Raw genomic sequence first — 14,461 nt, 5'->3', positions numbered from 1 at the left:
GATAAGAACTACATAAACCAATGCATTTTCCTTTATGCTTCTAAGTTAAGTTGATACTTCGAGGTTCCCACCTTTTTTATTCCTTTTATGGTTTTTGTAATACAATTCCGAAGTGTCTGCAATCGTGCAATCCAAGAGACTAAAACTCATTGGCACAATGTTTTTTATTCAAGTAGAATACAGCTAGTAATATTGATGAGCATATATTGTTAGCCAAAATTATAAAGTATTTTCACAAAAGCACTATTCAATTGTATATCCAATCTGTTTTCTTTCAAAAAAATAAATAATAAATAGACACCTGCTTTTTATGCATGTACAAAATAAAAGCTACTTGAGTGTCTGCTTAAAATTAAACTTGGAGAAGATATAGTATGTTAAAGCACTAGCCTTGAGATTTTATTTTTGTAAGTTATAAGAGACTTGAAGATTTGGGATAATATTGTTATACTATATATATGATATACATTTTTATTAAAGGTGCATATATATATATATATCTTTTTATTACAAGAATAAATTGTATTATCCAATACACAATCTATAGGGATTTCTATTGCTTAGAGTACATTAATATAATACATATAGAGTAAATAAAAGAAGCCTAGTAAGAGATAGAGAGAGTCTTTATATACTGAATATATAAAAGAATCGATTCGAGAGTAGCAGCAAAAGGCACTCTTTAAATTAATAGAAATATATTTTTTATAAAGGTGATTTATCAACTCACATAAAAGTACTACGATTAGGCGTACTCTTACACTTGTTTGATTAGCAGAAGCACACTATCAAAATGCTTCAAATTATTATTATTTTATAAATAATAAGCCAAATAACTATAGCCATTTTTTATGTCTTGTATGTTTTGTATTCTTTACCAAACACCTCTTGTCTTGGTGTGCTTGCTTTATTAACTTCATAATTAACTTGGTAACCTTTGAAAGGAAACAAAGAGAGTGAGAGAAAATATAAAACGTGTGATACATATCTGTATGAATTTATCTATATTGGGTTTCCTTGTTTGGACTTAGCCTGTTTATTTGCATGATCTCCCCCCTATCTTTTATATCATGACGGCCTTAATTTTTCCGAAAACGCCTTTCAAGGCCTGGCCTTTATGAAACAGTAGATACATTTAAAGGATACTACAACTTAACACTGCAAAAAGTAAGCATATAGATACTGAGTGTAAGAGTTGGAAAGCAAGACCAGTGCTATATTTTAAAAAGGCTTTCTGTTTTCATTTTTCAGCTTGTGTATATACAATATTATAATCAGGTACTTTCTCTGAAAAGTATTTGTAGTGACGGAAACAAATGATCAACGTGACCAACACCACACAGGATGCATCCATCCATCCTCCTCCCCCTATCTCCCCCAATCTTTTGATTGATGTATACTTTCAATGAATTTTATTGGACTAAAGTGAGGGAGGCGTCATCATCTCCCCATTTCTGTTTTTATAACTAGAGAAAAATTTTCGCGTCTTTTGGTTTTCCTTTTTTCCCTTTTTCTTTGTACTGGCCGTGTCTACTGGTGGAGACGATGGAGAGCTTCTGGTAATATATGGGTTTATGTCCGGCCGGTCATCGTTTATACACAGAAGCCAAGAGGGTCTTCCGATAGCCATGCTTCTTTTCTTATGAACGGCTAGCCAGATCACTTTAAGATAAGTATATGATTTTTTACGTTATGTGCGATGCAACTTTGAATACTAATTAATCAAAGCCTGTGGAGTAGGCGACTTTAAGAGTTCAAAAGACGTTCATAAAGCCTTGGCAATATTATTTTGTTAAGCTTGTTGAGCCGATTTTGGACTCTTACGACCGACCGCTCTCTCTTTTTGTTTCTTTCTTTCAAAAGGGCCCGATGGAGTAGTAGCCACGGGTCAACCATGGTCTATCGAGCAAGTCCACAAGCGCGCGTGTAGCGTGTGAGCCGGTTGTCCGTATTCCTGTGTATTACTGGTTGCTTTCTGTCGTCTCTTCTGGTGGGCGCGGCTGGTACCATCTTTTTTGGGTTAGTTCCCGTTGCTTGTTCCCTCCCGTTGCTTGTTCCTTCCCTATGCCTTCCACGGCGGTCCATGTTATTTGAAAGGTACTGTTGCTTGTTGCTTTTTTTGTTAGTCTGTTGCTTCCGCCAGTGGGACTTTTCTGCCAGTGGGTTTGTTGCTTCCCACTGGTAGGCCCTTTCCTCCTACCAGTGAACCTGTCATCTCTCGCCAGTGGACCTTTTTATATAGCCGCCAGTTGCCGGTTGCCGGTTGCCAGTTGCCAGCCGCCCATTTTCCTTCCACTGGCGGGTCCATCTATCTCACTGGTAGGAGCCATTTATCCCACTGGTCGGACATTTGCTTCCTGTTGCTTCCTGTTGCTTCTGCCGGGGAACTCGATGGTTCCATTTCTGCCGCAAAGTTGTCGGCTATGTCGTGTCCTCAAGACACCTCGTCAAAAGCCGATAAGGCTCACCAGAAGCCCAACAAGGGCGCCTAGAAAAAGGCTACACCAGCCCATAAGAGAGGCCAAAGTATGCGCCAGAGCAAAGACCAATCAGGCCCACAAGACAGGCTAATGTAAGTGTCAGGAAAAGGACCAAACTATCTCAAAACATAATCTAATTGTTTTTGTATTGTTACAATGCAGGCTCCAAGTGCGCACCAGATAAAGGGCAAACCGGCCCACAAGAAAGGCCAAAGTATGTGCCAGCAAAAAGGGCAAACCATCCCACAATAAAGGGCACGCCGTCCCACAAGAAAGGCCAAAGCATGTGCCAGAAGAAAAGGACAAACCGCCCCACAAGAAAGGCCACAGTATGTGCCAGCAAAAAGGGCCAACCAGCCCACAAGAAAGACCACAGTATGTGCCAGCAAAAAGGGCCAACCAGCCCACAAGAAAGACCACAGTATGTGCCAGCAAAAATGGTTAACTATCCTACAAGAGAGGCCAAAGTATGCGCCAGAGCAAACATCAATGCGGCCCACAAGAAAGGCTAATGTAAGTACCGTAAAAAAGGGTGAACTATCTCAAGACATAGACTAATCATTTTTTGTATTACTACAACACAGGCTCCAAATGCGCACCAGAGAAAAAAAAGGCTTTTCAGAGACCCTCAAGGTCACTGTCAAGATTCAAAGCCAAATCAAGATAGATAGTCAAAAAAGAAAAGAAGAAAAAGAGAAAAAAATATATAAAAAGAAAATGAAAAGATACAAAAAAAAAGAAAAAAAAGAAAAGAAAAACAACCAGAACAATATTGACCAGAAAAAATTGTGCTCACAATTATCTCTCTATCTCAGATCAAACCCCATAGTCACTAGTACAATCTCCAAAATAGTCAAGCCAAGGTCCATTGCTATGTCCAAGTCCAAGTCCAAATCCAATTCCAAGTCTTGTCCAAGTCAAAGTCCAAATGTCCAAAAACTGTCCAAGTACTGTTCTAGTACTAGTCCTAGCACACAAACATATACAAACAAATAGAGAAGTACACAATTAGAGAAGTAGACAAATACATACACACACAAACACACACAATTTCTATTTTTCTATTTCTTTCTTACACACACACACACACACACACATACACACACACACACACACACACACACACACACACATACACACACACACATACACATACACATAGTCATAGTCATAGTCATAGTCATAGACATACAAACATACATATACACACTTATATACATACATATATACATAAAAAAGTAGAGGCGCATTTCTATCAAAGTCCAAAATCTGGGTTGTACCTCCAAGTCTCAAGGCCAAGTCGATTTCCAAGAAGGGGTCCAATGCAAAGTTCCAAAAGCAAGTTCCAAAAGAAAAACCAAAAACCAAAAACCAAATCCGAGGCCTATACTAAGTCCTGTAAAAAAAACAGGCATATACTAAGTCCTCCTCTCCAAAAGGATCAAAAGAAATCCGAACTCGAGGCATATACTAAGTCCTCCACTCCTAAAGGATCAAATCCAAAAACCGAGGCGTAGACCAAAACCTATCAGAAATGATCAGGCACATTAAGTCCTCCACTCCAAAAGGATCAAAAGAAATCCGACCCTGAGGCCTATACTAAGTCCTGTCCAAAAATCACACAGGCATATACTAAGCCCTCCTCTCTCTCAAAAAAAAAAGCAAAAAAAGCAAAAAAAAAAAACAAAACAAAAAAAAGCAAAAAAAAAGCAAAAAAAAAAGCAAAAAAAAAGCAAAAAAAAAACAAAAAAAACAAATAAAAAAAGCAAAAAAAAAAAGATGAACAAACCGGAAGAACACTGCATTGGAACCTGGACCTGGATTGAAGCAAAGCTGCGAACTGGAACAAGACTCTGGATCAGGACAAGGTATGAAATCCCTTTTTACATATATACATACAAAGCAAATGAAGTCTTTGATCAAAAACAAAAAACAAAAAACAAAAAAAATGCTCAAAAAAAGAAGCTCAAAAAAAAACAGAAAGAGCAAAAAGAGCAATACCAAAACCCCCTTCTCTTATTACTATTATGTGAAATTGACTGGACAAAAAAAAAGAAGTAAAAAAAAAATCAAAAAAAAATCAAAATCAAAAATCAAAATCAAAAAGTCCAAATTATCCCCTTTACTAAGTGTGCTGTGTTCGGACAAAAAAAAAATCAAAAAAAAAAAAGTCCAAATTATCTTTTTTATTCTTTTCAATATCAAAATCATCCTCATTATTATTTCGTGAAATTGACTGGACAAAAAAAAAAGAATCAAAAAAAGAATAAAAAAAACAAGAAAAAAAACAAAAAGTCCAAATTATCCCCTTTATTATTTTTCAATACCAAAATCCTCCTCCTATCACTCTTAGCTTATATTGACTGGACAAAAAAAAGAAGAAAAAAAACGGACAAAAAAAATCAAAAGAAAACGGACAAAAAAAAAGATCAAAAGAAAAATCAAATGGACCAAGAAAAAAAAACCGACTGGACTTGACTGGAACCGACTGGACTCGACTGGACTAGCATGGCCTGGAATATCTTAGTATACTTAATTTAATTTAACTTAACTTATATTCCCCTTATAAAAATCTTTGAACAATAAATTTTGATCTCATTTGACTTTGATATTATCTTTATGTTTTTGTCTCGTTTTGATTTTGGTTTTACATTTGTCTTTAAAAATTCTATTGATAATGTTTTTTGGTACTACTATATTACACTTGAGAGTTGTCTTATTATACTTCTGTTCCATGGTAAGATAGACACGGTATATTTTCTAATGAGGCGTTCATTCAGTTTACTATAGCACGGCGGGATTTCTTTTGATATCGCTCACTGAAATCAGCTTTGAAGTGGTGGTGTGTCTGTAAAAAATGACCCAAAGTAGTTTACTAGCTCTCTTTAATTTGTTCTTTCTTAAGATTGTCCTTCTACCGATATTCATTTTCTTGTCGCTGAACTTATAATTCCACTATATAACCCACCCACAATATACCATTAAGTTTGTCTCTAATAATAATACTGTTGGCTGTTGTTTTATTATTACCTTTTTCTACTGTCTTGATTTTGTTAAAAAAAAATTCACAGTGGAAGCTAACAAGGAACGTACCCGACCTATCAGACAAAAAAAAGCATATAGTCCTAAGGACAACTAAGTAACGAAAATGGTAGCATGATAAGTTGAACCTTCTTCGGGGATGTAATAATCCTGAATCTTTTGTGGTTCAATCATTAGCATTCTCAAAGCCTCCACTATGGCTATAGAAAGTACCAGTCTCTACAGAAAATAGGCACCCACTTGACATTCATTTCTCTCGCAGTCTTTTTCTTTTTGGCTAGAAAATAATTTCGTCAACATTCCTTCATAAAAGTTACATCGATCATTATTCTCTTTCTTTTTTATATCTTTAAAAATCCTTCACCTCTTCACTTGGCTGGACTCACTGCTGCTTTACCCTATTTTTGGCGTTCTATATGAAACCCGGCGGAGGTAGAGGCCTCGAGGAGAAGACGAAATCTGTAACAATTTTAAGCAATGTAGTTTTGTAACAATTTCTGCCTGTGGAGTTTGTTACAATTTTACTAGTAGAGATGTAAGCAGGTAGTCTCAGAATATTGAGCGCATGTAAAGACCTGGGCCTTACGTTCGAAATATCTATCGTTCCCCATCAGTCTCCACCATATGTACTCGCTCGAAATTGTGCCTATTAAGACTGACTTGGTCTGGTATCGTTGTGTATTCAGGATCCATAAATATATCGCCCGAATTTCTAAAGAGAATATCTCTTTGAAGTTCCTATTCCTGCTGAAATTCGTTCCCAATTCAGGTGCCATCAGTACCTATTTACTTATTCTTAATTCTTTCATTTCATTTATTTTTTCTTACATATTTATTCCACCTGTGTTATTACCAGCTGTATTATTTATTTATCCTAGACTTGGGCTTTTTCAAAACTGTTCCCCCCCCCCCCCCCCCCCAATAGAATTTTTTTGTGCTCTCTTACTTTTTCGTGAACTATTATCTTTCATTTTTTGCATGTTTTTTCTTACCTCTCGTATTTAGGCGGTTACTTTATTCTTTTCATTTATTATTTATCTAGAGCTGTTACCAAAAAAAAAAGATAGCTAATACAGGTACTGGTTGTATAATTTTCTATAATTATATTTACCAACTCTTTATTGACTTTATTTCTACAAAATCTTTATATATTTTTTAAAAAAAAATAAAAACCTTATATTTAGATAGTTATCTCCAATAAGCCAGACAGACTCAAAAAATTCTGTGACCAATAAATCAAAGATGTTCATAGAGAATAATCAAGGTGACGTGAATCAATTGATATAGGGGACAAATTTGTTTTTGATTCTCGATAGGGGGGAATCATGGATCATGGATCATGGATCATGGATCATGGATCATGGATTTTGATTTTTAGCTGTGGGTTTTGTGGATCAGGATTTTTGGCTGTATTTTCCGATAGATGCCAAACATCAGATACGATGACCCCTTGTCTTTGGCCTAAAAATGGCAACAAAGTGAAGAAGAAGCATGTAAATCTCCACTGACACCCAACGAGCACGGACCTTTTGAAATAGTATATAAAGGCTTGACATTTTTGCACTTCTTTCCTTTTTATTACATACTTTTAACCTCGTCTCTTCTACCAAGCCTTTCTTTACCTTTACCTTTACCTTTACACCACACAACCAACACTCTACAATGCAGATCCTCTCTATCCAAAAGCGTATTATCTCAAAGTGCCAGCGTCGCCAGTCTTCAACTACTAATACCACAAGCCGTGTTTCCACATTCACTTCATCAATGGATCAATGCATGAAAGGCCTCGCTTCAGTCAAGAAAGCCTTTAGCTGTAACAAAGTCCAAAACACAGTCGCACCTTCAATGATTTCATCTTCATCGACAATCTCTGATGACTCCTTTGTTTCTGCCCTTTCTGATGACGAGAACTTTTCCAAATCTTGCCCAGTATCTGAAAAATCCATGGCCCTGGATTCAATTATCTTTGATCATCCTTCAGTCACAGTCCGCATTAGACCAGCCGCCTATCGCTCCTCTTAAATCGATTTCAATCATTTGTACATACAACCACTGTAAAAAAAAATACCCACATACCCACCTATACACTGTATCATAAGCCAGCCCTTTTTCAACCAATATATATATATATAATATCCACTGCATTATCTATACATCATCAAAATTATCACACCCAAACAAGAAAGCTCCCTAAACCAAACTCCTAAAATAAAATATAAAAAAAAGAGAACCATAAATAATACATGTGGTTGCTCTTTTGTCTTTAATACCAATAAATATATGAATTTCATATTTCTCTTAAAAAACATGTACTTCTTTTGTCTCTGACTGTCTTTGTATTCTACACGCCTTTTTTTTTAAAAAAAATAAAAATGTTGCTTAAATCCATATATTTGGGCTATTTCATTTATTTGTATTTTTACAGCTGCTATAAAAAAGTATTTTCTGCTTTGAAATTAAGGTTAAAAATGTGTGTGTAACACTTATTACTTTTGCCTTCTTGGTTTTGACGATACACTAAGAGCAACTCAAGTAGTGTATGATAATTGCAGCCATAATACCAACGGTACTAGATAGACTGAAGGGAGGGGTTTCTTTCCTTAAAGAAAATAAAAGGATACATCTTGATATATATATAGATACTTAGTCAATAAAGTCTATTGTTTTTCTTTACAATTAGTGAAAGTGTTTGGGATTTACTGTAAGCGCATGCAGCTATTTGATGGTATCCCACGCAACAAAAGGAAGTAATCTGTCATTGTACGCATTTTGTGCTATAAAGGCAACTAAAAATGGTATTGCTTGGTCTACCTCTCTGAAAGATGATAGACAGTAATTTACCCAAAAAATCATTGATAGATTATATTTATATATATTTGATTATTCATTTTCGTTGTTTTTCATTTCTCTTGATGTTGCTTTAATAGAAATTATGAATAATCCTGAAAACCATCCTGAAAATCAAAAAGGTCAATATCTATTCCAGATATTACAGCATACTTTACAGGCAAGCAAAGACTTGAAAGATCCATTCGATGGTATGTACTCAGCCAGCACTACGATACCTTACATATCTACCATTAATGTAAGATTGTTGCTTTTTTGGCTATCCCTGAGAATAGAATATACTTCTTTAAACCCTTGTGTTTTTCAAGATGATACTGCATTCAACAATACGAGTAGCTTAATCGTATACTGTGCACCAGACATTCGCTCAAAACATAATATACTTTGTAACAACATTCAAAGTAAGAGATATGTGTATAAACTTAATAGCTCTTAAACCTACTGTGCTATTTCAGATTGATTTTCTTACAGCTGTTGTTTGCTTCTTTCTGTTCATATCCAAAATAAAATTTGATATTGCTTTCTTCATAGGTATTTGTGATAAACAAGAGGAATTGATCAAACAGATGTTTCTTGGTGCACATTTAGCTGCTGACTTGGCCAAGAATAATATATCCGCAGAGAATATAATGTTATTGGTCAGTTGAATATATATATACAGACCCATATCAGTACTGAATAAAATTTTAAGATTCCGCCAAATCAAGGCATCACCATTACACTACTTTTTATTTATTTTTTCAAAGCTTTTCCTCATTCGAATCTCACCATGTCTCACCAAAACAAAAAGGAAACTCTTCCCAAACGAAAGCAGCTTTCAGATTATCAAAGTGGACTGATAATTGGTGGTGCTATAGTAAATGGCACTGCTGCTGAAATTTCTGAGAATAATGGTATACCTCTAGCAACGGTGTATTCCACAATCAATAGATGGAGAGATACTGGAACCGCATTTCCTGATAAGCGAAAAGGAACTTTGAAGATAATGGATGAGCGAGATGAGCGTCACTTGATTAATGAGATGAAGACGAATCGTGAGACAACACTTGGGGGTCTTACCACCTTCATGTCTGACACCCTAGGGCATCCCATCTCCAAGTCTACCATTCGTCGAACTATTCGTAGATCTGGATTGTCTTCTTGTAAAGTTGTATACAAGCCACTGCTATCAAAAGCACACAAGAAGAAGCGGTTGGCATTTGCTAATCATGCCAGAGAGACCAATCAGAGATGGGATCGCGTCATCTGGAGCGATGAGTCAAGGTTTATGCTTTTCAGCAGAGATGGCAATACTAGAGTATGGCGGTATCCTCAAGAAAAATACAGAGAAGAGTTCATTAGACCAAGACTGCAGTGTGGTGGAGGCTCCATTATGGTTTGGGGCTGTGTATGGGCAAGAGGAGTTGGCCCATTGAAAACCATAAAGAACACGTTTGACCAGTATGCATATATGGACTTAATGAAAAGGAAGCTTCTTCCATTTATGGAATCTCTTAGTGAGAACAATGATGGGGAGTTTATCTACCAAGAAGATAATGCTCCTTGTCATAAGTCTAAGCTTGCAGAAGAGTGGAAGAAGCGTCAGAACTTCCCAGTGATGGTATGGCCGCCGAACAGTCCAGATCTCAGCCCCATAGAGAATTTATGGGCATATCTTACCAGAAAAGTGAAGGCCAGAGTCCCCTCTCCAAAAAATCTTAATGAGCTGGAGAGGGCTATTCATATAGAATGGAAGAATATTCCGGCTGACGTTTGCAAGACACATTGCATGTCAATGCCTAATCGCTTACATGAGATGAAGAAGGCTCGTGGAGGGTCAACACATTATTAATTTTTTTAATAAATTTATTTTTTATTTTTTTAAGAGCCATATCTTAGTATATATATGTTTTCAAACATGGGGTGTTAAGTGAATATAGACAAACTAGTGTAAGAATGTTAAAGAAGTTGATGCCTTGATTTGGCGGAATCTTAAATTTTTATTCAGTACTAATATGGGTCTGTATATATATATATATCTTCATTTCTTCTGCCTTACACCTTTTACCAATAATGATAGAAATTGTTAGATCAATTCAATTTACGTTTGGTTCTGGTACAACTAACCTTAGGTCCACATAAACCATCTGAATATAAACCTTGAACTTGAACTTGAAAAAGAAAAAAGCCGAAAGAGTGAAAGTGAAATCAGTATCATTCAAAGAAATCTCGATCATGTAAAATCAAGAAGGCACAATATTTTGAATGGGGTTGAATTAGCCAAAGAGGATGAAAAAGAGGTAATTTATATATTTTTTAAAGAGGTTTTGCGACAAAATTCCAACGTCGACATTTTTTTTGTTTAGCCTCCATTTGACTATGAAAGTATAAAAGACAAGCAAGATATGCTGTTTCGAATACAAGAATCACAGCTTGAATTATCCACATCTGAAAAGAATACTGAACTATTGACCGATGCAGTTGCGAAATACATCATTAGTGTAGGTAATTATCGATGTAATATCATGACTTTTAAATCCCACTACGAGAGACTCGCATCCGAGTTGAAGGATTTAAAGAGACTACTGAGGAACTACACTTTGTTTGACTTTGCCATCCAAAAGAAACCTAAAAACATCAAAAGGTGCAGTTCTGAATCCAATATTGTATTTACCCAAGGGGCCCGGAAAGAGCCAGGGTTTATGTCTTTGGGAGACAGGATCAAATCAAAAGATGTAGGTAATTGTGACACTGAAAGTCCATCAGCATATATTTAAAAGGATCTTTTATTAGGATTAGCAGTATTGTCTTCTTTCTTACAATAGTATTAATATTACAAATAAAATTAGGCAAATGGATCGATGACAGATACTCTTTCAAATCAAATCATTGACATGTCCAATAAGCTCAGTGCTCTTATTGATAAACAGTCGAGAACAGTGCCAGATTATCAAGACGATCATGGTGTAGATCTTGAGAAGAGAAAAATGCTATCGAGTGGCCCTAATGGAATTGATTGTAACAAGATATCTGAACCACATCCTCACAAAACTGTGCCTGCCAAAAGACCAAACTTTGAGTATCTCATTAATAAGATATACTTTCATATAAGTTGTGGAAGGCAGAATATTCTACACCAAGAGTATATTGGTTTAATACCCAAAATAAAAAGTAAGAGTGAAAATGAATATCTAGGGGTCTATGCCAAATATTAAAGAAAAGATACAAAAATATAGAAACTGTAGAATTTCTCTTCTTCTTATCTTTCTTCCTTTATTGAATGGTCAAAAAGTACTTTCTTGGTCGTTGGTTTTTGTTTTGTTTGTTTGTATGTTTGTTGAGGTTATCTATCTGTGCTCGCCAGTTTGTATTCAAAGATTAATATATCATATTTTTTTTCATTACAAGCAAGAGCTTTTATTGTGCAAAATTATCACTACACACACTTTTATGATTTTGTTAATCTTCCAAAAACAGCCTATGTTTTAAAACCAAATGTACTTTTATAAATGTTCCTAATTGTTTATTTGATGTCTTTCTTATTCTCCTAGACAAAAATGAAGGAGAAGAAGAGCTTTATCTATGCGCGCTTATTATTATATATATATAACAGTAATAAGCCTCTTCCTTCTTCTCCTGCCTATTAACAGATAATGAAATGTATGTGTGTGTGTAATGTACACTTCCAGTGAGGACAGATTATGCTATCTGAAGAGAAAATTTTAATTTCATCGAGTTATTCACATTTATCTGGGAAATTTTGTTCAATTATTACTATTATTTCAATTACTGTAAGGTAATAGCTTATAATTAATAGATACTTTGTTGGGTTTATCAGTGCACTTTTTCTATATATTGTAGTTATACATTATTCTAGCTGTAAAATTAAAGAAATAAAAATATACATGCATCTTTGTGTGTGTATATGTGTGTTTGTTTCAATAATTTATTATTTAAAAGGAAGATTTCTAAATATCATTCTTGTAGGCCAATTTAGCCAATAATATGCAAAAATGGACGATCTCAATCCAAAGCGAACAAAAAGAAAAGAAAAGAAATGCCCTTTACAAATGTTTGTATTTTAGTATCGACCTGTTTCATTCACCTATTTTGATATTGATAGCAATAGTACCAGTAATCGTACCAGTACCAGTACCAGTAATTGTAGTGGTAATAAAGCGAGAGAAATGATTTGTAAACCGTTAATTTCATTTCTATCTCTTTCTTCCTTTTTTTTAAAAAAAGAAAAAAGCAATACTATTGTTATAATTAAGCCTCATCTTACTTCCCATATATACTTTTAATTGACTTTTATGGTTTTTGTAAAGACTTCCTTTGCCAAGAGCTTCAGCATCGTCAGTGCAATTTTGCTCTCTTTGTCTGTATCCGTACAAGCCGGCTGTGCAGGAGAACTTAAGGCAAGTTCCCAATCCGAGCTGGACTCTATTCGTGGGTGCAAAGTATACAGTGGAAACATTGTTGTCGACAACTCGGGTGCAGCCGACTTGACTCTGAACGGGGTTGAATCTGTGGAAGGTGATCTGATCTTCAGTGGAAATAATGGACTCCTGCGCCTCACAATGCCAGTTCTGCAGAGTGTGAATGGCCGGCTTTCGCTGTCGAACAACAAGCTGCTGGCCTCAATAGATATGCGCCAGTTGGCAAGCGTGCGTGTGTTTGAGGTCTCTGTTCATCCGGCCTTGAACTCCCTCGCATTCCCTGCCGGTCTGGGAAGTGCTGAGCGCTTCAGTGTTACCGACACAACCGTGACACGGATCGATGGTCTCAAGATGCCAGCAGTGGGTGAATTGGTGATTTCGAATAATATCTATCTCAAGAGTCTGTCTTTTGGAAATATGACCCAGCTGACAGGCAGTGTTACCATGGCTGCAAATTCGCCTGCTCTCATCTTAGACGTAAGAGAATATTGTCTATATATTTCTTATGTTCTTTTTCATTTTACTTACCTGATTATCTAAATGTATGTCTTGGTTAGCTCTCATCTCTTATTAACATGAATGAAGGATCTTTCCGTAACGTGGCAAACGTTGCGTTTGACAACCTGGAAAAAATCAGTGGTGATATATTCTTTATATCCAATTCATTCTCCACCCTCTCATTACCAAAAGTTGCCGGAATCGAGGGCACTTTGACAATCACAGACAATAGTCAGCTCTCTACTCTTTCAATGCCTGAGTTGACTCACTTGGGCGGTGCCTTGTCTCTAGGCAACAACAATCATCTGACATCTGTGGATGCATTCCCTAAACTGGAAGAAGTCGATGGTACTCTTGATATCACCGGTACATTTGATGAAGTAATATTACCAGGTCTAATGGATGTAAGTGCTCCTTTTCTGTCCTTGTGTATATACACACACATATATATATAAATTATATCTAATATTCCTTATCTCTCTCTCTATATATATATATATATATATAGGTTCGTGGTGGCCTTAATGTTCAGACATCCAGCTCTCACTTCTCATGCGATGGAATTAGTAAATTAAAGAGTGAAGTAATCAAAGGAAATGCATATGTTTGCAAGTCGGCTGTCAGTAAACCAAAGTCGGGTATGCCAGGCAAAAATGGAAGCAGTTCGTTTGATGAGTCAAGCAGCGCCACATCTATCAAAGCTGGCTGGGTGGGCATCATGTCTGTCCTTGGCTTATCATCAGTCTATCTACTTGCCTAGAATTGAAACCAAAACAAAGAAAGGAGAAGAAAGTGGGTTTCTTTAGCTCTTGACACTTCTTTTCTTTCTTTTTATTTTTTTATTACTATTCCTTCCTTCACTGCTTTATTTCTTTCAAGTACCTTTTTTTTTTAAAAAAATATTAATAATAAATCATTGTAGACATTATCCTTCTTCCTCTCTTTCTTTAAAGAAAGTTATATAAATTCATACAAGTTATATTTGTACAGACACAGACACAATCAGTCAGTCAGTCAGTCAGATATCCCACGCAAGGAACACAGAATTTAAAGCAAGAAAGAAAGAAAAACAAAGTGCATGAATTAACCACCTAAAACACATTCAGAGTCCGTTATATATATATATATATATTATATATTATATTTTTATAAGCATTCGCACAGCATCTTTAATCT

General features: G+C 35.7%; 6 protein-coding genes across 6 annotated transcripts; all 6 read left to right on the top strand.

The window, feature by feature from the left end:
* Nucleotides 1–1,316: 1,316 nt before the first annotated feature.
* Nucleotides 1,317–2,492, top strand: PHYBLDRAFT_140404 (hypothetical protein; the record flags this gene model as incomplete). The annotated part of the gene is made up of 2 exons (XM_018430394.1): nt 1,317–1,394; nt 2,127–2,492. The coding sequence occupies 2 exons, from the start codon at nt 1,317–1,319 to the stop codon at nt 2,490–2,492; spliced, it is 444 nt and encodes a 147-aa protein (XP_018296346.1).
* A 36-nt stretch (nt 2,493–2,528) lies between these two features.
* PHYBLDRAFT_140403 (hypothetical protein) lies at nt 2,529–3,997 on the top strand (the record flags this gene model as incomplete). Its single annotated transcript, XM_018430393.1, has 4 exons — nt 2,529–2,572; nt 2,735–2,993; nt 3,742–3,809; nt 3,892–3,997. The coding sequence occupies 4 exons, from the start codon at nt 2,529–2,531 to the stop codon at nt 3,995–3,997; spliced, it is 477 nt and encodes a 158-aa protein (XP_018296345.1).
* A 2,850-nt stretch (nt 3,998–6,847) lies between these two features.
* Nucleotides 6,848–7,544, top strand: PHYBLDRAFT_73783 (hypothetical protein; the record flags this gene model as incomplete). The annotated part of the gene is made up of 2 exons (XM_018442913.1): nt 6,848–7,015; nt 7,134–7,544. 2 exons carry the CDS (start codon nt 6,848–6,850, stop codon nt 7,542–7,544), a joined length of 579 nt encoding a protein of 192 aa, XP_018296344.1.
* A 910-nt stretch (nt 7,545–8,454) lies between these two features.
* PHYBLDRAFT_69756 (hypothetical protein) lies at nt 8,455–9,016 on the top strand (the record flags this gene model as incomplete). The annotated part of the gene is made up of 3 exons (XM_018442159.1): nt 8,455–8,560; nt 8,678–8,770; nt 8,901–9,016. The coding sequence occupies 3 exons, from the start codon at nt 8,455–8,457 to the stop codon at nt 9,014–9,016; spliced, it is 315 nt and encodes a 104-aa protein (XP_018296343.1).
* Nucleotides 9,017–10,421: 1,405 nt separating this feature from the next.
* On the top strand, nt 10,422–12,060 carry PHYBLDRAFT_69758 (hypothetical protein; the record flags this gene model as incomplete). The annotated part of the gene is made up of 5 exons (XM_018442160.1): nt 10,422–10,464; nt 10,530–10,648; nt 10,715–11,083; nt 11,198–11,519; nt 12,038–12,060. The coding sequence occupies 5 exons, from the start codon at nt 10,422–10,424 to the stop codon at nt 12,058–12,060; spliced, it is 876 nt and encodes a 291-aa protein (XP_018296342.1).
* Nucleotides 12,061–12,661: 601 nt separating this feature from the next.
* Nucleotides 12,662–14,045, top strand: PHYBLDRAFT_24413 (hypothetical protein; the record flags this gene model as incomplete). The annotated part of the gene is made up of 3 exons (XM_018439843.1): nt 12,662–13,264; nt 13,345–13,689; nt 13,794–14,045. The coding sequence occupies 3 exons, from the start codon at nt 12,662–12,664 to the stop codon at nt 14,043–14,045; spliced, it is 1,200 nt and encodes a 399-aa protein (XP_018296341.1).
* Nucleotides 14,046–14,461: the final 416 nt, after the last annotated feature.

This window comes from Phycomyces blakesleeanus (assembly GCF_001638985.1).
Source record: "Phycomyces blakesleeanus NRRL 1555(-) unplaced genomic scaffold PHYBLscaffold_3, whole genome shotgun sequence".
Classification (NCBI taxonomy): domain Eukaryota; kingdom Fungi; phylum Mucoromycota; class Mucoromycetes; order Mucorales; family Phycomycetaceae; genus Phycomyces; species Phycomyces blakesleeanus.
The sequence above is the reverse complement of the archived record's forward strand: the minus strand, read 5'-3'. Positions and strand labels throughout refer to the sequence as shown.